The sequence below is a fragment of the Stenella coeruleoalba genome, assembly GCF_951394435.1.
Source record: "Stenella coeruleoalba genome assembly, chromosome: 15".
NCBI classification, from domain to species: Eukaryota; Metazoa; Chordata; class Mammalia; order Artiodactyla; family Delphinidae; genus Stenella; species Stenella coeruleoalba.
The window spans coordinates 22,211,668-22,234,704 of record NC_137161.1 but is presented as its reverse complement, the minus strand read 5'-3'; the positions used below and the strand labels follow the sequence as shown (position 1 = coordinate 22,234,704).

The window sequence follows — 23,037 nt, the reverse complement described above, 5'->3', positions numbered from 1 at the left end:
CTACACATGTGATATAAGGGTAAAGAGCAAGACACATACATTGTTCTAATGTCAATTTCCTGGTTTTGATATACTATGTAAAATGTAACCACTGGGGGCAAATGGATACATGGGATCCCTCTGTACTACTTTTGCAACTTTCTGTGAATCTATAATTATTTCAAAATAAAAAGTTGAAAATTTACTTCTTTCTCCAGAAGCTATGGGAGCATATGCTCTATCAAGTATTAGTAAATCATGAAAAAGAAAGACGTGGAATCCAGGAAAAATGGGGAACCAACATAGAGGAAAACTTCCAGGGTGCAAACACAGAGAAATTTTATTACACTAGTTAAGCAGCACCTCCAAACATCAACTTGTTCTTACTGGAATTGAAGGTCAGAAGGCTTCAAGAGTGACAAGAGAGAGGAGGAGGAAACAAAGATCATATGATAAGTTTGACTTCTTAGAAAAATTCCTTTACATAGCTATTGGAGAGAGTGATCAGACTTGATCAAATGTCCAAAGAAAATGAAGCAAAAAAAAAAAAAAAAGCCATCAACATTTTATTCCTCAAAACTCCCTGAGTGGTATGGCTAGATATTTTAATTATCAGTTGGTTTAATAGTTGGGGGATTTCATTATTAGCTAGCTAGGAACGAAGGACAAAAAAACTGACCAAAGGGAAAGGATAATGACGGTGCATCAAAGAAAAACTTTACATATTTCACATTTCTGCCTAGAGGTGGCTAGCACTGGGTGTGCCAAAGACAACTAAGGCCAATTAAGATGTCATCATGGGTAAGTTTGCCATTAACTGCTGAGCCCCACAATGAACTACAGAGGCTCTCAACACATTGCTTCCAAGCTTACGTTCTGTAGACCTCGCCAGTCGCTGGGAGAGTGAATTTACTTACTGACATGTCCATTCCATGAAGTCTTCGTGTCTCCTGAACCATTACAGTCTCTAATATTTTATAATACAAAATTTCTGCAAGCTTTAGTCTGTTTACAGCAAAATCTACGGGGGGAAACAAAGGGAAAACACGTGCTAAATAAACGTAGCTGTTAAGAACTAAAGAACAAAACTTATATAAGCTTCAATCAGATATATTAAAAATTGCAGGGAAAGAAAAAACTTGAGTTTCTATTTTTCTTGGAACAATCTATCTACTTTCAATGCTTTATCAATTTCAGTTTTGTCTTCTTACCTATGTGAGATCCTGGCTGTTCATCTGTTGATTGGGTATAGTGTTGGCAGAAAGTCTCTCCTATTAGTTTCACTGTTTTCATAATGTTTTCCATAGGATTACGCATACAAGACCTAAAAAATACAAAAGGAACCTAATTAACAGAAAAAAAATTCCAGAGTACCAACATTTCTTCATTCAAGAATTAGTCTAGTTTTTAGTGACCAAAGTCCTATTCTCAGGTGTAAACCTAGATATGTAAACACAGCATATTTCAAACCAGTCTACAGCCTTTACATATAATCATTTGGCATATTGTTTTGGAATTTCAACATTACGGGAGTCAATGTTCTCTCTATTATGCTTCTATTTATATGAAATTCTAAAAAGGCAAAATTCTAAGGACAGAAAACATATCAGTGGTTTCCAGAGGCTGGGAATGGCATAGGGATTGACTACAAAGGGGCATAAATTTGGGGGGACTGTTCTATGTCTTGATCATGGTGGTGATGGTTATACAACTGTATACATTTGTCAAATCTCATACAACTGTACAGTAAAAAGGATGACTCTTGTATATAAATTATACTTCAATAAACCTGATTTAAGAAAGATTTCTTCATCTGATTTAAGAAAATGATAGGCAGCATTTATGTATATATTGTGCTGGAACAATAAACTGCATTTAGTTCTTATCAAAGCCAAAAGAATAACAAATTAAAAAAATGTAGCATTAAAAAGGAAGATGGACTTCCCTGGTGGCACAGTGTTTAAGAATCTGCCTGCCAATGCAAGGGACACGGGTTCGATCCCTGGTCTGGGAAGATCCCACATGCTGCAGAGCAACTAAGTCTGTGTACCACAACTACTGAGCCTGTGCTCTAGAGCCCGCAAGCCACAAGTACTGAAGCCCGAGCGCCCGAGAGACTGTGCACTGCAACTACTGAGCCCACGCACCGCAACTACTGAAGCACTAGCGCTCTAGGGTGCACGTGCCGCAACTACTGAGCCCAAGTGCTGCAACTACTGAAGACTGCGCGCCTAGAGCCCATACTCTGCAACAAGAGAAGCCACCGCAATGAGAAGCCAGCATACCATGACGAAGAGTAGCCCCTGCTTGCAGCAATGAAGACCGAACGCAGCCAAAAATTAAATTAAAAAAAAAAAAAAAGACATTTGGCAAGAAGCAATTAATCCTGTTACTTTTATATTATTAACTCTGTTACCTTTCTATCAATAAAACACAGAATACAGGTCTTAATTCAGAAATGACAAACAAATCCAAGACTGTGAGAAACAATGTGATTTGCCCAAAGCCAAATAACTAGTGCAGGGTTCAGAATTCCCGGTCCCATGTTCAAAAAGACCAGCATCATGTGCAGCATCATGTGCCATGTAGCATATATGGCAAAAACATTTTATATTCTTATCAAGTTCTTCTAATGCAAAGCTGTGCCTCTTGAGTTATATTTTCTTCCAAATAGGTTGTCTTTTTAAAATTTTATTATGTGGTAAAAACACATAACAAATTTACCCTCTTAATTTTTAAGTGTACATTACTGTCAACTATGTGCATGTTATTGTATAGTGATCTCTAGAACTTTCTCATCTTGCATAAATGAAACTCTATACCCATCGAACAACAACTCCCTGTTTCCCCCCTCCCCCAGCCCCTGGCAACCACCATGCTACTTTCTGTTTCTATCAGTCTTATTACTTTAGATACCTCATATAAGTGGAATCATGCAGTATTTGTCTTTTTGTGATTGGCTTATTTCACTCTGTATAATGTCTTCAAGATTCATCCATATTGTAGCATATGACAAAATTTCTTTCTTTTTAAGGCTGAGTAATATTCTGTTGTACATACCACATTTTCTTTATTCATTCATTCAACAGTGGACATTCAGGTTGGTTCTATATCTTGGCTCTTATGGGTAATGCTGCAATAAACTTGGGTGTGCAGCTATCTCTTTGAGATCCTGTTTTCAACTCTTTGGGATATATACCCAGAAGTGGGATTGCTAGGTCATAAAAATTCTATTTTTGAGAAATCTCCATACTGTTTCCCATATCAGCTACACCATTTATAATCCCACCAATGGAGTGCCAATTCTGATACTCACCAACACATTTATTATTTTGTTTTTTTGATAGTGGCCATTCTAACGGGTGATATCTCATTGTGGTTTTAATTTGCATTTACCTGATGATTAGTAATGTTGAGAATTTTTTCACATGCTTGTTGGTTATTTTTATGTCTTCTTTGGAGAAATGTCCATTTAAGTCTTTTGCCCCTTTTTCAAATCAGGTGTTTGTTGTTTTTTTGTTTTGTTTTTTGTTGTTTGAGTTGTAGGAGTTCTTTATATACTCTGGCTATTAACCCCTTATCTGATATATGGTTTGCAATTGCATTCTTCTATTCTAGTAGGTTGCTTTTTCATCCTACTGATTATTTTCAATGCTGTACAGAAGTATTTAAGTGGGATATAGTCCCATTTTTCTATTTTTGCTTTTGTTACCTATACTTTTGATGTCACATCCAAGAAATCACTGCCCATTTCAGTGTCATAAAGCTTTTCACCTATGTTTTCTTCTAGTTGTACAGTTTCAGGTCTCATGTTTAGGTTTTTAACAAATTTTGAGTTAACTTTTGTACATGGTGTAAGATAAAAGTCCATCTTCATTCTTTTGCATGTGCATATCTCAAAGAGATATTTGCATACTCAAGTTCACTGCAGCATTACTCACAGCAGCCAAGATGTGGAAGCAACCTATATGTCCACTGACGAATGAATGGATAAAGGAAGTGTGGTATGTATATATATACAATGGAATATTATTCAGGCTTAAAAAGAAGGAAATCCTGCCATATGCTACAGCATGGATGAACCTTGAAGATATGATACTAAGTGAATCTGACTTTCCCCATAGTGTAGTCTTGGCACCCTTGTCAAAGATCATTTAATGATATATGTGAAGGTTTATTTTGGGACTCTAGTCATTCCATGTCTAGTCTACATGTCTGTCTTTATGCCAATACCATACTGTTTTGCTTACTGTAGCTTTGGAATGTGTTTTGAAATCAGAAATGTGAGGCCTCCAGCTTTTTACTTCTTTCTCAAGATTATTTTGGCTAATAAAAGTCCTTCAAGGGCTTCCCTGGTGGCGCAGTGGTAGATAGTCCACCTGCCGATGCAGGGGACACGGGTTCGTGCCCCGGTCTGGGAAATCCCACATGTCGCGGAGTGGCTGGGCCTGTGAGCCATGGCCGATAAGCCTGTGTGTCCGGAGCCTGTGCTCCGCAACAGGAGAGGCCACAACAGTGAGAGGCCCGTGTACCGCAAAAAAAAAAAAAAAAAAGTCCTTCAAAATTCCTTATGAATTTTAGATTTTTTTTTTCTATTTCTGTAAAAATGCCATTGGGATTTTGATAGGGACTGTACTGAATCTGTAGATTGCTTTGGGTAATATGGACATTTTAACAATATTAAATCTTCCAATTCATAAACATGGAATGTCTTTCCATTTATTTGTTTCTAGGTTCTTTGTCTTTTGCATTCTATGTTTTCTTCCTTCCTTCCTTCTCTTGTGCTTTAAAATGTCTGCAAGATGCTTTGCCATTTCTTTTTAACTTGTTCATGCTAAATGGATAGTTCAGTTCAGATCTATTTATTCAAATGCTATGAGGGTAGATCTTTATGAATCTTCCTACTTTACATGCAATCTGCTTACCTTCTGAGCTGTGGTTGAGGCTGGGGCTTCTTCTGTCCACTTTTCTATAGACTGAGGTTTGGGGACTAGTGGGAGGGCACAGATGTGCTATGTTCAGCTTTTGTTAGAGGATCAGGGCTTTGCTTTCTCTTCTGAGATTTAGTTAAATGTCCCCATTCCAGGGTTCACTATACCTTGGTCAGAGATATCTTCTAGTTCTATGAAGATCTCTCCCCAAATAAGCTAGGAATCTTGGAAAATGGTAGGTCCTGAGAATTTTTCATATTTCTGCTATCTTGGTGGTATACAGGGACTTTCACTTGGGGAGGTTTCTATGACTTTTTACTCATATGCCTACTCATGCCATTTGTTTCTCTCCACATCTGGGTTATTAATGAGTATTTTCAAGATCCTATCAATAGGACTTCCCTGGTGGCACAGTGGTTAAGAATCTGCCTGCCAATGCAGGGGATGTGGGTTCGAGGCCTGGTCCGGGAAGATCCCACATGCCGCGGAGCAACTAAGCCCGTGCATCACAACTACTGAGCCCGCGTGCCACAACTACTGAAGCCCGCGCACCTAGAGCCACACTCTGCAACAAAAGAAGCCACCGCAATGAGAAGTCCGTGCACCGCAATGAAGAGTAGCTCCCGCTTGCCACAATTAGAGAAAGCCCACGCGCAGCAACAAAGACCCAACGCAGCCAAAAATAATAAATAAGTAAAATAAATAAATAAATAAATAAAAAGATCCCATCAACACACCCTTTCCCCCCAGTAACGCTTCTTGGGGATAGGCATACCAGAAGCAACCATTTCCTTTCCTGACCACCACTTTGGAAAATTATAGCATGAAATCATATCCCTCTCCTCATTTGGTTTCTGCTGATAGATAGTCTGCTGATTTTTACTATTCTGTTATTAGGTATTAGGAAATAAGGTTCTCTAATCTGGCCTCACTTTATCATCTTTACTATGAAATATGCTTCTTTTTCTTAGACAATTGCATAAAATTCCATGTTACAGCTGTACCATCAATATGTAACCAGTCTCCCATTTGATGGACATTTATATTGAACCCATTTAAAAACAATGTAAAAAGAAAAACAGTAATGCATAAATTAGGGGTGTTACCAGAATGGAATGTTGGAGCTAAATAACCTTTAAGATACATTTAACCTTGAAAGTCTATAATAATACGAAATAAAATTTATATATAATTTTTAATAGGTACTTCTATCTGATTTTAGGTCAACATACTTTGTGATTGAAATGGTACAGTAAAACTTGCCAGATGTATATCCAGTATCTCCAGAATTCAGAAATACTGAAAACAGAATGGAATACAGAATCTAATTTAAAAGAGACATTTGGGAAAATACTAGTATTGTACTCACTCAAAAATGTTTATAAGTTGTTCACTTGGTGCATTTTTCAGTCCGGCCACAATACTCTGTAACCGGCTCACACTTTGGGTGGCTGAAGCAACAGGAGTAATGACTGCTTCTTTTTCTCTTAAATATCGTCGTCCTGTCAGTGGTGTAGAAGGTGCAAATGATGTTTTCTGTCAGAAAATAAAATTATGTGAGATTAAAAAGCTACCTTCTTCCTCATTATGTGTTTAATTCAGTACATATGCCATCTTCTCTATTCACGTTTAATAGGTTACTTTCTCCCCCTCTTCTGGTTACCCACCAAAATTTTAGCAATATTATGCTAATAACATCCTACCTTTGAATAACACTTTCCCAAAGTGCTTTCTATCTATAATCTCATTTTATCTTCATAACATTCATTTGAAATATAACAGGCACATTTTCATTTTACATATGGGGCAATAGGCACAGAGAAGTTATAAAACTTGTTTAAGCTGACAAAGGTAATGGCAGAGCTGGGACTAAAACTTAGGTTTCCATCTTCTGGACCAGTGAATTTTCCATTAGACCTCATCCTCCAACCTACCTAAGACATAAATACAGAATTAAGCCTTGGCTATTAACAATCAAATCAGAGTTATATGGCTGAAGTTTGGGAAGAGCACATAGTTCGTCATGGGTAGGAAAGCAAACTAAATTTTAAATCAAGAGAAGAGTGGCTAAAGTGATGCAAAGAAAAAATAGGAGGAAAGCATAAATCCTTCTTCATATCCAAAGACACATACTCTACTGAAAAGCCAGGCATTCTGGGAAAATATCCAAATATGGAAAATTGCAAGAAATGAGGTAAAAATACTAAATGCCACAGTTTTGAAAGCTACCTTTAAGGCTTTCATGGGAAATATGAGTTAATAGAAGAAACTCAAGATTTAACTTGAAAGATGCTGCTGCTGTTAGTAGAATCACACACACAGAGAAAAAGATCACTCAAGACTGAGGCCAGGCTAGGTTAATTACTTTTTCAAAGTGTTGTTGAAGGTTACACTCCACATTAGCCTGTGCTGTCAGTTTCCCTAATGGGGCATCACCAGTGAACTTTCGAGGAGTTCCAATTTCCTCTTCTGCATCTGCTCCCAAAAAGATCCTCTCATCAAAGTCACCAACAGTTAAAACATATTCTTCATACTCCTTGTTCACTGCTTTGCTGAAAAGAGAATTATTTTAAGCTGCTAGAACAAAACTAAGTTACACAATGGATTTATCTTGACTTGAAGATAGATTTTGACTCCACAGACTAGAAAAGCTCATGACTTTCTAGTTTTTATTAACTTTGCCCATCTAACAATATCAGAGGTTTCTATCCGATCACAGACATTCTTCACATTCACATACATGGCAATAAATTACTTTGAAAGGTGAGTGAAAAGAATATACACTTAATCTGGAAACTAGTTGAACCTAATTAAGACCTGATCATTGAGGAAACAATTGTGTGTGGCCTTGAAATATAAGCACATTCTGAACTTGCCAATATTTGATTAATTTGCCAATATTAGTTTACAAAGAATGTAAACTCAAATACAGAAGTCATTGGGTCTGTTTATGAGTTTCTTAGGAGAGCAGCTGTTTTAAGAGCAAATGGGATCTTAAAATAAATGTACTTAAAGACAGCAAGGCTTAGTGATAACACCCACTCAGCCACGGAAGCAGAAGGAACTTGAATTTGGAGCAGTTACCTTCATACAACATTTCACTTAACAAACTGCAACAAATCATATTGATAACTTATGATATGCCAGATACCATCAGTGCTAGACACTTACCTATTATCAGTAAAACTAGAAAGGTCCAGAAGGCATTCTCCCTTTAAAATCTGGGGAAAAAAACCCACTTTGTGACTTCATGTAAGTAAGCATATTAACATACACACAAAAATACTACATTTATCTAAATTTTCACATTGGTAGTTATAAATAACACACACACACACAAAACAGAATTACTAAATATTTCTTTCAGACCTGTAAATCCTATTTAGTATGCAAATAAAATATTAAAAAACATTTAAAGTCAAGTTTTGAAAATACTTTGTAGTCTATAGCAGTGGTTTCCAAATTTTAGTGACATAACAATCATGTAGGGGAACTTGTTAAAAATGCAGACTGACAGACCTCAAGGTCTGAACTAAGGCAGCAGTTTGTTTGTTTTTTGTTTTTGCGGTAGAGGGCCTCTCCCGTTGTGGAGCACAGGCTCCGGATGCACAGGCTCAGCGGCCATGGCTCACGGGCCCAGCCGCTCTGCGGCATGTGGGATCCTCCCGGACCGGGGCGCGAACCCGTGTCCCCTGCATCGGCAGGCGGACTCTCAACCACTGCGCCACCAGGGAAGCCCAAGGCAGAAGTTTTAACAAATTCTTAAGTAATTCTCATGAAAGCTGTCCAATTTTAAACATTGGTCTATGGAAAATGGAAACTAACAGTTACTGAATGATAATATATGTCAGGCAAGCAAAAGATTTGAAAGGAATATAGGTACTGTTACTGGTGACAGAGGAAAACTACACTGTTATCAATATTTTCTGTGTATCCACACTATACTTAGATTACTACATAACAAGGGTTGCAAACTCAAATGATTTCAGGGGTCAGGGATCAACGTACATAAATGAAGATGGCAGAAAGCATGCTTCCCATCCTAAAAGAGGTGGCCAAAAGACGTGGCCATCATTTAGCTTGACAACAGTTACCATGTAGAAATTGCAAACTGGTATTGCCATAGCTTCTGATTTTTAAAAAATTTTCATATAAAAGATCTTTATGTGTAAGTTAAAAATTGAACAAAAGAAAAATGAAATAAAAAATTAAAACACCCTAAACAGGCCAAATAAAGCGTCTGGCCCATGGTCAGGAGAACCACTGTCCAAACCAGGATACTTTTGGAGTGAAAGAAGACACTATAATAATTATGCCAAGACAACAGCCAAAACCCAGATAATTCAGGCAAACCAAGATGAATGGTCATCATAGGCAGGGGCCACTAGTGCCTTGCACAATAGACATAATCCTTGAGTTCCTTTAAAAGTTTATTTTGCTGGAGATTAAAGTTTTACAAAAAGATATTTTACATAGATATACACACAAAAATATATACTGTGTATATATACACATAAATAAATACTTGTTTTTTTGCTGAAAGATAAGACTAAATACAAAATGATGTCCAAGAGGGACTTCCCTGGCAGTCCAGTGGTTAAGAATCCCCCTTCCAATGCAGGGGATTCAATCCCTAGTCGGGGAACTAAGATCCCACATGCCGTGGAGCAACTAAGCCTGTGTGCCACAACTACTGAGCACACAGGCCACAACTACAGAGCCCATGCACTCTGGAGCCCGTGCACCACAACTGGAGAGAAGCCCTCGTGCCGCAGTGGAGGATCCCTCATGCCGCAACTGAAACCCAATGCTGGAGATTGGTTCAAGATGGCAGAGTAGAAGGACGTGCTCCTACTCCCTCCTGTGAGAGCAGCGGAATCACAACTAACTGTTGAACAATCATCAACAGGAAGACACTGGAACTCACCAAAAAAGATACCCCACATCCAAAGACAAAGGAGAAGCCACAGTGAGATGGTAGGAGGGGCACAATCACAATAAAATCAAATCCCATAACTGTTGGGTGGGTGACTCACAAACTGGAGAACACTTATACCACAGAAGTCCACCCACTGGAGTGAAGGTTCAGAGCCCCACGTCAGGCTTCCCAACCTAGGGGTCCGGCAATAGGAGGAGGAATTCCTAGAGAATCAGACTTTGAAGTCTGATTTGACTGCAGGACTTTGATAGGACTGGGGGAAACAGAGACTCCACTCTTGGAGGGCACACACAAAGTAGTGTGCACATCGGGACCCAGGGGAAGGAGCAGTGACCCCACAGGAGACTGAACCAGACCTACCTGCTAGTGTTAGAGGGTCTCCTGGAGAGGTGGGGGGTGGCTGTGTCTCACTATGAGGACAAGGACACTGGCAGAAGTTCTGGGAAGTACTCCTTGGCATGAGCCCTCCCAGAGTCTGCCATTAGCCACACCAAAGAGGCCAGGAAGGCTCCAGTGTTGGGTCACCTCAGGCCAAACAACCAACAGGGAGGGAACCCAGCCCCACCCATCAGCAGACAAGCGGATTAAAGTTTTACTGAGCTCTGCCCACCACCAGTCCCTCCCATCAGGAAACTTGCACAAGCCTTGTAGATAGCCTCATCCACCAGAGGACAGACAGCAGAAGCAAGAACTACCATCCTGCAGCCTGTGGAACAAAAACCACATTCACAGAAGGATAGACAAGATGAAAAGGCAGAGGGCTATGTACCAGATGAAGGAACAAGATAAAACCCCAGAAAAACAACTAAATGAAGTGGAGATAGGCAATCTTCCAGCAAAAGAATTCAGAATAATAATAGTGAAGATGATCCAGGACCTCGGAAAAAGAATGGAGGTAAAGATCGAGAAGATGCAAGAAATGTTTAACAAAGATCTAGAAGAATTAAAGAACAAACAAACAGAGATGAACAATACAATAACTGAAATGAAAAATACACTAGAAGGAATCAATAGCAGCATAACTGAGGCAGAAGAACGGATAAGTGAGCTGGAAGACAGAATGGTGGAATTCACTGCTGCGGAACAGAATAAAGAAAAAAGAATGAAAAGAAATGAAGACAGCCTTAGAGACCTCTGGGACAACATTAAATGCAACAACATTTGCATTATAGGGGTCCTAGAAGGAGGAGAGAGAGAGAAAGGACCCGAGAAAATATTTGAAGAGATTATAGTCGAAAACTTCCCTAACATGGGAAAGGAAATAGCCACCCAAGTCCAGGAAGCGCAGAGTCCCTTACAGGACAAACCCAAGGAGAAACATGCCGAGACACATAGGAATCAAATTGGCAAAAATTAGAAACAAAGAAAAATTATTGAAAGCAGCAAGGGAAAAACAACAAATAACATACAAGGGAACTCCCACAAGTTTAACAGCTGATTTCTCACCAGAAACTCTACAAGCCAGAAGTGAGTGGCATGACATACTTAAAGTGATGAAAGGGAAGGACCTACAACCAAGATTACTCTACCCGGCAAGGATCTCATTCAGATTTGATGGAGAAATCCAAAGCTTTACAGACAAGCAAAAGCTAAGAGAATTCAGCACCACCAAACCAGCTCTACAACAAATGCTAAAGGAACTTCCCTAAGTGGGAAACACAAGAGAAGAAAAGGACCTACAAAAACAAACCCAAAACAATTAAGAAAATCATAATTCTATCAAACATTTAGAGAAGAGCTAGCACCCATCCTTCTCAAACTCTTCTAAAAAATTGCAGAGGAGGGGCTTCCCTGGTGGTGCAGTCGTTGAGAGTCCGCCTGCCGATGCAGGGGACACAGGTTCGTGCCCCGGTCCGGGAAGATCCCACATGCTGCGGAGCAGCTGGGCCAGTGAGCCATGGCCACTGAGCCTGCACGTCCGGAGCCTGTGCTCCGCAATGGGAGAGGCCATAATAGTGAGAGGCCCGCGTACAGCAAAAAAAAAAAAAAAAAAAATCTACAAACAACAAATGCTGGAGAGGGTGTGGAGAAAAGGGAACCCTCTTGCACTCTTGGTGAGAATGTAAATTGATACAGCCACTATGGAGAACAGTATGGCGGTTCCTTAAAAAACTGAAAATAGAATTACCATATGACCCAGCAATCCCACTACTGGGCATATACCCAGAGAAAAACATAATTCAAAAAGACACATGCACCCCAATGTTCATTGCAGCACTGTTTACAATAGCCAGGTCATGGAAGCAACCTAAATGCCCCTCGACAGATGAATGGATAAAGAAGATGTGGTACATATATACACAATGGAATATTACTCAGCCATAAAAAAGGAACGAAATTGGGTTATTTGTAGAGACGTGGATCAATCTAGAGAGTGTCATACAAAGTGAAGTAAGTCAGAAAGAGAAAAAACAAATACTGTATATTAACACATACATGTGGAACCTAGAAAAATGGTACAGATGAACAGGTTTGCAGGGCAGAAATTGAGACACAGTTGTAGAGAACAAACGTATGGACACCAAGGGGGGAAAGCGGTGGGGGGCGGGGGGTGTGGTGGTGTGATGAATTGGGAGATTGGGATTGACATATATACACTAATATGTGTAAAATGGATAATAAGAACCTGCTGCATAAAAAATAAAATTAAAAAAAAAGACCCAAATCTACCAAAAAATAAAATTAAATAAATAAATTTTTTAAAAATATATTTTAAATAAATATTTTTTAAAAAGTATGTGTAAGAGAAGAAACCAGTTAGGGAAGACTTTATGCTCAGAGGAAAATCTCATAATAGTATTTGCAAAGAGGGGAACTATAATAATGACCTAATCCATATTCCTATTTTTTTTTTCCAACCAAAGAGAAAACTCAAGTCGTAGCTGGATTAAATGGCTCAGCGTTGGGGAAATAAATTGAGACCCAAAGGAAAAAGCCAGGGCTTCCCTGGTGGCGCAGTGGTTGAGAGTCTGCCTGCCGATGCAGGGGACGCGGGTTCGTGCCCCGGTTCGGGAGGATCCCTCGTGCCGCGGAGCGGCTGGGCCTGTGAGCCATGGCCGCTGAGCCTGTGCGTCTGGAGCCTGTGCTCTGCAGCGGGAGAGGCCACAGCAGTGAGAGACCCGCGTACCGCAAAAAAAAAAAAAAAAGGAAAAAGCCAACTCAAACATATAGAAAGAGCGAGGTAAATTATTGAGAAAAAAATCCAGAATGCATGTAGGTAGCCCACAACTGTAAGGGATTTTCTGTTCTACTCATATTGAATTAAAGTTACAGTTGTTATATTGATACATCATCCTACTTTTAATAAACAGTCAGCGAGTTATTCAAATTGTGGCAATAAACTAACTTACTCTGACCTCCTGCTTTTCATAATTCTTTATCAGGCTTACTCTGATGTTCTGTTCTTTATAATTCTCTATCAGAACCTCCTATAGTTGCCTCTGACAGTGCATTTACTTGACAGTACATACAGATGGTCATTCTTCAACAGCTCAGTTTTGCACATCACAGAAAATCACAGGACAACTCCACATCACATCAGAGACTGAAACCTGGGAATCTTGACCCTGAGTCCTATAATGTTAAGAACTTGCTTAAAATATTGCTTTTCCCCTTGAGGCTGCTGCTGCTGACCCCCCAAAATCTGAGTCATTTAATTGTAAGTATAGTACCTTCCTGTCAAAGAGCTTTGAAATATATGGCTTAAAGTAGTGCTCCTTTATTCCTTTGGCTTCTACCAGAAGTCCGTCATGTAGTTCACACAGTACAGGAATGATGCAGGGAGGTTCTTCAGAAGCCCTAAAGTCAGCAGTATGGAAATCAGATGGTAACCCTAGTTTGACAGGGTATAAAGAGCAATGGAGGGAAAAGAGAATATGGTCAATTTTTGAAACTCTTTTTCTAAAAATTGATAATCAGTTTTCAAAAATACATAAGGTCTTACCTTTAAATGACGGATTTAGCAAGTCTCGTCTATTTGGGCACATAATGGCATTGGCAAAAATCAGATCCAAGCAGCACAGAAGTAAATGATAAGAGTTTACTAAATCATCTCCAATCATACGAAAATTACCTTTAGAAGAAAAGAGACATAAAACCCAGAAACCTTTCAGGTCAAATAGCACCAAGTTCCCACAGTAGAAATGTAAAACACCTGAAAGTGTCACCTTACCCTTAGTATAAACAAAGAGTGTCCAACAGAAATTAAAGAGCTCCTTAACACTGCAAGGAATCCTCCTAAAAGGGGGGAAAAAATGTACTTTTTATCTGACTTACTAAATATCATTCCACATTTGTCACTTAAATTGAAACAGCAAATATAACAAATAGTAAAGTCAAATTACATATAAAATCTCATTCACAAAGGACAGACAACTATGTTTTATTAAATGGAATTAAAAAGTAGACTTTTAAAAATGCAAATTCCCTTAATAAGTTTGTATCATAATTTTTATGTCAATTATATGAGGATTAAGTGTCTCACCTCTGCTTCCTGCTTCGTGGTAACTTTGGTGGCTCTTCATATGGATTTTGAAATATATCTAAAAAAATTGGCTCAAATTTTTTGAAAATTACAGTAGACACCTCAAAATTTCTTTCTAGCCTTTCTATACGTTCACGAAATTCTTGTGGCAAGTTTGACATGTCCATCCACTTCTTCATTTTACTAAAAAACTGTATTAAACTAAAAAAACAGAAAAAAAGCAAATTTAAAATGAGTCCATATAATGGAAGGAAAAGAAGACACTCTACTTATGCCTAAAAATCTTTATAAAATGCCTGATTTTATTTTAAAAAAAAAAGAGAGAGAGAGAAAACTAAAACCTCACTCCAAGTGCTATGAAATTACTTTGGTTCCCAGAATCACTGTGGAAATGTAGATTTTGAATTAGTAGTCAATACATAAAATACCTTCTACTATGCAGGGAGTACCTATCTACTTCTTTTATTCCCTGCAGCACCTAGACAATACTCTGCATATAAATTACAAAGTAAATGTTAGGCAACAGACTGATGAGTTCACAAAACTAGTTTGAGGAAAGACAGAATCTCCCAATACTGGATTCTGGAATTTGATCACAAAGCACCAGACTGTTACAGGGCAGGAATAAAATTCAAATGTTTGTGTTCCAACGTGTGGTTCTACCTCCAAATATAAACTAAGAAGGTAGTACATAACCAGAAAATCACTTAATGGATAATGGCTCTACCTTTCTGGCTTATTTAATTATGAGTGCATTTTTTTTATGTCCTCATGTTAGTATGGTCTTAGACTGAAATTTTGTAGTGTTAAAGCTCACTTAAGTGTCTAGGGCTATATACAGAATGATACTTGTAATTTTTTTCTTAAAAAAGGTGGTGGAAGAAGTCATTAGCTAGTTGTCCATAGGTGTTCAAACTCCAGACATGCTGATTGAAATCTAAAAATCTGAGTTTTTTTTAAAAGATCTTTATCAGGGCTTCCCTGGTGGCACAGTGGATAAGAATTTGCCTGCCAATTCAGGGGACACGGGTTTGATCCCTGGTCCGGGAAGATCCCACATGTCGCAGAGCAACTAAGCCCGTGCACCACAACTACGGAGCCTGCGCTGTGGAGCCTGTGAGCCACAACTACTGAAGCCCGCATGCCTAGAGCCCGTGCACAGCATCAAGAGAAGCCACCACAATGAGAAGCCCGCGCACGACAACGAAGAGTAGCTCACGCTCGCTGCAACTAGAGAAAGCCTGTGCACAGCAATGAAGACCCAACACAGCCAAAAAAAAAAAAAAAAAAAAATGTATATCATGATACCCTGTGTGTGAGAATTCTCCTTTTTGGTTTTCTTTTTTTAACGGGTAATATGCATAATTACAAAATTTAAAAGGTACTAAAGGATATATGATGTCTGCTACCACCGCCCTCCCAGTTTTTTTCCACTAAAGCAATCAACTTTGCCTTAGTGACTAATTACATTGTTACTAGTTATTTGTCCTTGCAGAGCTTTTTAAGGCATTTATAAACATATACCTACTTAAACGTTTTTCCCACTCATACGATACCATACTACCTACAATATTCTGCACTTCATTTTTTCCCTGTAATTTATTTTGGAGATCTTTTTTTTTTTTTTTTTTTTTTTGCGGTACACGGGCCTCTCACTGTTGTGGCCTCCCCCATTGCGGAGCACAGGCTCTGGATGCACAGGCTCAGCGGCCATGGCTCACGGGCCCAGCCGCTCCGCGGCATGTGGGATCTTCCTGGACCGGGGCACGAACCCATGTCCCCTGCATCGGCAGGCGGACTCTCAACCACTGTGCCAGAGAAGCCCTGGAGATCTTTTTATATCAGTTCATGTAATACTCCTTCCATAATTTTAAGAGCTGCGTTTTATTACACTATATGAATGTACCATAAATGTATTTAAACATTCCCTTTTATCCCTTAATCTTTTTATTTTGAAATAGCATCAAACTTACAAAAAAGTTGCAAGAATAGTATACAAGAACTCCTTTATTCACCAATAATTAACATTTTGTGTATTTGCTTTGTCATCCATCTCTCTCTCTCTCTGTGTATGTATGTGTATACAAGTGTTCCTTGATTTATCATGGGGTTACATCCCGATAAACCCACTGTAAGCTGAAAATATTATAAGCTGAAAATGCATTTCATATACCTAACCTACCGAACATCATAGCTTAGCCTAGTCCACCTTAAACATGCTCAGAACACTTCCATTAGCCTACAGTTGGGTAAAATCATCTAACACAAAGCCTATTTGATAAAAAAAAGTGTTGACTATCTCAGGTAGTTTAATGAATACTCTATTAAAAGTAAAAAACAGAATGGTTGTGTGGGTACAGAATGGTTGTAAGTGTATTGGTTGTTTACCATCCTGACTGCATGGCTGACAGGGAGCTATGGCTCACTGCTGCTGCCCAGCATCATGAGACAGTATCACACCATCAAGTCACAAATCTTAAGTCGAATCATCATCTGTATATGTATCCACATGTGATGGTTAATTTTAGGTGTCAATTGGACTGAGCCACGGTGCCTAGATAGTTGGTCAAACATTATTCTGGATGTTTCTGTGAAGATGTTTTTTGGATGAGATTAAAATTTTTTAGAAAAGTTATATACGGGCTCATGGATTTCCACTGCCTATCTGGACCAAAGCCAACCTGCCTACAGTCACTGCTGAGTGCCCAATCAGCCAGCAGCAGAGCAAGGTTCTTTAGGAGGCTGTATATGCTCTGAATCAGCAAACAGTATAGTGCTGTTTCTTCCATAGCCAGGATTCACAGGTCCAGGAATCAAGAGGTGGGGGGAGAGTGGCACCACTCACTATTACCCCTACTGACCCACTAGCAAAATTTTTGCTTCCTGTCTCTGTCACATTATACTCTGTTGGCCTAGAGGTCTTAGTTCCAAAGAGAGTAATGCTTCCACCAAGAGATACAACAATATCCATTGAACTAGAAGTTAAGACTGCATCCAACCACTTTGGGCTCCTCATGCCTCTAAAGCAACAGGCAAAGAAGGGAGTTACTATGCTGGCTGGAGTCACTGATCCTGATGACCAAGGAGAAATTGGATTGCTACTCCAGAATGGAGGTAAAGAAGAATAGAATACAGGAATCCCTTAGGGTAGCTCTTACTATTACCATCCCCTGTGATTAAAGTCAATGGAAAACTACAACAACCCAACAGGCAGGACTACTAATGGCCCAGACTCTTCAGGAACGAAGATTTCGGGTCACCTCACCAGGTAAAAAAAACCACAACCAGCTGAGGTGCTTGCTGAAGGCAAAGGAAATATGGACTGGGCAGTGGAAGAAGGTTATTAATACCAACTACAACCACATGACCAGTGAAACGAGGACTCTAATTGTAACGAGTATTTCTTATTTTGCTACAAATATGTTTGTGTGCGTGTATTAAATCTTTGTATTCCTTCCTCTCTTACCCACTTGTTACATAACATAGCACGTACTGACTTTATACCACAGTATTGTTAACTTTACTTCCGAGCATTTAAGTTATAGGATATCAAGAAGAGTAAACATCACCCAAGGATTTTGCATCCTCTTTTGGGGAAAGGGTTAGGGTATTTTGGGTTGTACAAAGTATACTTATCTCATGTTAGGCTAATGTATGATCTTGTTATGGCTTTTATTTGCAGATTAAGTATGGCATAAGGAGATGTGTATGGGCGCCCAGATATTCAGTCAAACATTATGCCAATGTTTCCATTAAGGTATTTTTTGGAATGAAATAAACATTTGGATTGGTGGATTCTGAGTAAAGCAGATTACTCTCCATAATGTAGGGGGGCCTCATCTAATCAGTCTGAAGGTCTTAACAGAAAAAGACTGACCTCCTCCCAAGTAAGAAGGAATTCTGCCAGCAGACTGCCTTTGGATTCAAACTGCAACTCTTTCCTGGGTTGCCAGCCTGCTGGGCTACCCCATATTTTAGACTCTCCAAGTCTCCACAACCATGTGAGCCAATTCCTTAAAATCCCTCTCCCTCTCCTCTTCCCAACCTGTGCATGTGTGTGTACATGCTATTTTGCATGTGTGCTCGCTCGCTCTCTCTCCATATATGTGTGTGTGTGTGTGTGTACACACACACACACACACATTAACACATTCTATTGGTTTTGTTCCTCTGGTGAACCCCAATATAACATACATATAATTTTTTTCTGAAGCATTTGAGAGTAAGGTGTAGATACCATGCCCCTTTACTCATAAATACTCTTCTATTTTCATAAAGAGAAAATGTATTTACTCAAAAATATAGTTTCTATTTCCTGAGAAAGAGGTCTTACATGATTAAGTGCAATTATCAAAATCAGAAAATTTTATATTGATAAAATACTATTAGTTCATATTTAAATTTATAATTCACCAATTGTCTCAAGAATGTTCTTGATAGCAATCTTAAATTTCCCAGTCTAGGTTGTAATCTAGTAGCATGAACTGCATTTATGTGTTATTTCCTTTTAGTTTCCTTCGGTCTACATCAGTTCTTTAGACTGTCTCTTGTGACACCAACATTTTGGAAGAGGACAGGTCAGTTATTTTGTAGTATGTCCCTACATGCTTCCCTCATTATTAGATTTAGGCTATGTATTTTTGACAGAGTACTACATAAGTGATGTTATATCCTTCTCAGTGGGTCATAACCATTTGTCCCATCATTGATAATAACTCTGCACTTGATTTAGGTGGTATCTGCCAGGTTTTCCACTTCAAAGTTACTATTTTTCCCTTTGTAATTGATAAGTGACTTATAGGGAGATACTCTACAATTATGCAAATATTTAGTTGGCATTCTAATATAAGGAAGATATTTCCCTTCTCCCCTATTTATCATCAGTATAGATTTTATTCAGTGAGCTATAATCCATTACTGTCCCTATTCATTCTGATGCTCAAGTTATCCCAGGTATGATTACAAATGGGAGCCTTTTCAAACTAGCTCCTATGCCCCCTGGACATGTCCCCAACATTTTTTGAGCACTTCCTTACTTTCTGGCATAAGTTGTTCTAGGTTCGTTAGAAAAATAGGTCTGCCCCAGCTTCTGAATCAGCCATTTCTTTGAAGACATTATGCTAAGTATTCATTTGTTGTGTCCTTCCTTGGAGATATTATGCTGTTATTTGAAGACATTAGGCTAAGTGAAATAAGCCAGTTACAAAAAGACAAATACTGTACGATTCCACTTATGTGAGGTACCTAGAACAGTCAAATTCGGAGAGACAGAAAGTAGAATGGTGGTTGTTGAGTGCTAGGAGGAGGAAGAGGGAAGCTATTGTTTAAGTGGTATGGAGTTTAAGTTTGGGAAGATGAAAAGCTCTGGAGATGGATGGTGGTGAGGGTTTAACAACAATGTTAATGTATTTAATGACAATGAACTGTACAATTAAAATTGGTTAAAATGGTAAATTTTATGTAATGCATATCTTATCACATACACATACAATTCCCCCCAACCCTGCTGCCAAAAGCAAAGTATAGAGTAGGGATGGTAATATGGAACATACATTCCAATAGTGGCACACTACCTAATTTTAATGGCACTCAAAAGATAAAAAAGAAAATTACTCTGTAAAAATTAGTATCATCAATGTTCCAATTAAAATTATGAAAAATCATTTTTCATTCAGGTTCTATTATACTATGAAAATAATGAATGAATGAAAGTTGTCTTGATTTAAGTTACTGAAAAACTTGTAAAAAATTAGTTCTCAATACTTAAAACAATAAGATATAGACAACTGTTTTATTAAAATGAATTGAAAATTCAAATTATAAAATAGATACAATTTTTTAATACCCTTAATAGCAGAATAAATTTTTACATGAAACTTTCTTTTTAAGTTGGAAGTTGCTTTGGTTAAATTTTTTTTGTTTTGTAGACTGAAGCTGAATATAGATACAGTTCAAAAGGAGACATACTAAGGTATACTTGTATATAGATACATATGTAATACAGCATGACTTGGGAGGCTCGCCACTTTCTTAGGTATATAACCTCTGGGAAGTAATTTAATCTCTTGGTGACTTGGTTTCCTCATCTTTAAAATGAGATTTATTTAATACAATTACTGTGAGGATTAAATTAATAAAGATATGCAAACTATTAGCACATATTGTCTGTCACACAGGTAAATATTCAATAAAAATTTGCTAGTTTTACATGTTTATGTATAAATCTATACTTAATCAGTATTTTGCAGTATAATTTATTAACAATATTTGATGGATATTTTCCCATATCTATAAAGATCTACATAGTCATTTAAAATTACATTTAAAGTTGAAATTTTGAAAATAGCCCAAATTATTATAAATCAATGTAAATAATAATCATCACTTGAAATTCTTTTTTATTTGCCTGAATGAACATACTGATGTTGGTCAACAGCTCTTTTAGCAATTAGGAATGTGACACTTAAAAAAATTTTTTAAAACCAATCCACATTTTAAAAAGTATCTTTTGGGCTTCCCTGGTGGTGCAGTGGTTGAGAGTCCGCCTGCCAATGCAGGGGACACGGGTTCGTGCCCCGGTCCGGGAAGATCCCACATGCGGCGGAGCAGCTGGGCCCATGAGCCATGGCCACTGGGCCTGCGCGTCCGGAGTCTGTGCTCCACAACGGGAGAGACCATAGCAGTGAGAGGCCCATGTACCGCAAAAAAAAAAAAAAAAAAAAAAAGTATCTTTTGACTCATCACTACACTTTTAGGAATTTATCTGAAATACACACTTACAATAATGTTCACTTGTCTGTAATCACAAGGGACTGGATATAATCTAAATGCTCATCAATAAGGGGGCTGGCTAAGTATATAAAACATCCTTATAACTTAAAATATCCCACAGTCACTAAAAAAAAATTAATGAGGTAGAGCTATACATAGTGATATAGAAGGATTTCCAGAATATAAAGTAAGAAAAGCAACAGAAAAATACATTTAGCAATGATCTCATTTATGCTTAAAAATAAAATGCAAAAAACTAAAAAACAGATTTTTTCCTGCTTAAAAATTTAATAACAGTAAATTGCTAATAGTGGTAAATTCTGGGGGATGGAAAAAGAGACATCTTTCTATTCTTCTATTCTTCTATAGACATTTTCTATTCTTCTTCTGTATTATTTGAAAAATTTTAAACCTTTTTTCTTTTATTGTGGTAAAAGTATATACAATGTAAAATTTACCATTTTCACCATTTTTAAGTGTACAGGTCAGTGGCATTAACCATTACCACTATATACCTCCAGAACTGTTTTCATTATTTGAAATTTTTATCATGAGCTTGTACTGTTCAGTTTCCGCAACAACTTATTATTACAAAGATTTAAAAATTTAGTATGGTCAGTGATGAGAACCATCAATAGAAAAAGATCATATGACAATGGACAAGGTTTTGCTCAATTAAAAAAAATTACCTTAACTCCTTTTATCTTAGTTATATTTTCATTTTGTTTTTATCATGAATGACAAAAATTATATTTACTAAAGTTTTAAAAATTGTCTTGACTTAATTCTTTTTCCATTTATAGAAACCAAAATTGTTCTGAAGATTTTTTTTTTTTTAATTTAGCATGAACTGAAACTTAACCCTTGCTGGATAGGGCTTTACACTTTCTCCTCTGTCCTGGAAACCCAGGATAGCAAATAGACAATGACCTCAAATAGTCATTATGAACATTAGCAACTATCCAAATCTGAATCACTCCATTTCTGTTGTTTGGTATTCAGGCAAATAGTTCCATACAGTTGATACCAGAGCAAGTAAAAGCTATAGCTAAGACCCACCAATTGCTTAGTATTTGCAAGGGAAAAAATATCAACCATACAGTAGAGCAACAAGAGAACATCGTTAGCAGATGATCAAAATTAACATCACCAGTGAGAGGCAGAAGGATATCATGTGCCTCTAGATGTGATATACTGAGGACACAAAATCATTTATGTAGTTTTCCACCTAGGAATGTAAAACCTGCACCTAATCATAAGGAAACATGAAACAAAACGAGGAACAATCTATTAAAAAGGGGGGCAGGGTGATTGTGAACTATACTCTTCAAAAATGTCAATGTCGGGGCTTCCCTGGTGGCGCAGTGGTTGGGAGTCTGCCTGCTGATGCAGGGGACACGGGGTTCGTGCCCTGGTCCGGGAGGATCCCACATGACGCGGAGCGGCTGAGCCTGCGCGTCCGCGTCCGGAGCCTGTGCTCCGCAACGGGAGAGGCCACAGCAGGGAGAGGCCCGCGTACAGCAAAAAAAAAAAAAAAAAAAAAAAGTCAATGTCATAAAAGACAAAGGCTGTGGAAATGTTCTTGTTTAAAGAAGACTAAAAAGACATGGCAAGTGAATGCAATACCTGATCCTAGATTGGATTATTTTTTTTTTAAGATTGGATCTTGAAGGAAGAAAATGCTATCAAGAATGTTACTGGATCAACCAATAAAACTACAATAGAGATGCTAGATTATACAAAATTACTGTATCAATGTTAACTTTGTTGACGTTGATAACTGTACTGTAGTTATTTAAGGAAATACACACTGAAGTATTTAGGGGTAAAGGGCTACAATGGACACCACTTAAATTGAAATAGCTGAGGAAAAAAATACTATTTAACAGAAAAAGATCAAATGATAAAGCAAATGGAGTAAAATATCAATAAAA

The 23,037-nt window shown here is 38.0% G+C and overlaps 1 protein-coding gene across 7 annotated transcripts in view; it reads right to left on the bottom strand.

The window, feature by feature from the left end:
• The window catches only part of RBL1 (RB transcriptional corepressor like 1), a gene marked incomplete at its 3' end in the record, with an annotated part of 75,650 nt that overhangs the window by 48,881 nt on the left and 3,732 nt on the right, over positions 1-23,037 (bottom strand). For 6 of the 7 annotated variants that reach the window (XM_079945876.1, XM_079945877.1, XM_079945878.1 and 3 more), the window contains exons 3-11: positions 14,333-14,533; positions 14,021-14,085; positions 13,793-13,921; positions 13,521-13,681; positions 8,082-8,131; positions 7,276-7,462; positions 6,280-6,446; positions 1,191-1,303; positions 897-1,000 (exon numbers count right to left, since the gene is read on the bottom strand). In XM_079945876.1, the coding sequence (XP_079802002.1) occupies positions 897-1,000; positions 1,191-1,303; positions 6,280-6,446; positions 7,276-7,462; positions 8,082-8,131; positions 13,521-13,681; positions 13,793-13,921; positions 14,021-14,085; positions 14,333-14,533 (1,177 nt within the window). Of the gene's footprint in view, positions 1-896; positions 1,001-1,190; positions 1,304-6,279; positions 6,447-7,275; positions 7,463-8,081; positions 8,132-13,520; positions 13,682-13,792; positions 13,922-14,020; positions 14,086-14,332; positions 14,663-23,037 lie in introns of those variants that run through there. The other variant, XM_079945879.1, reaches the window with a different exon arrangement.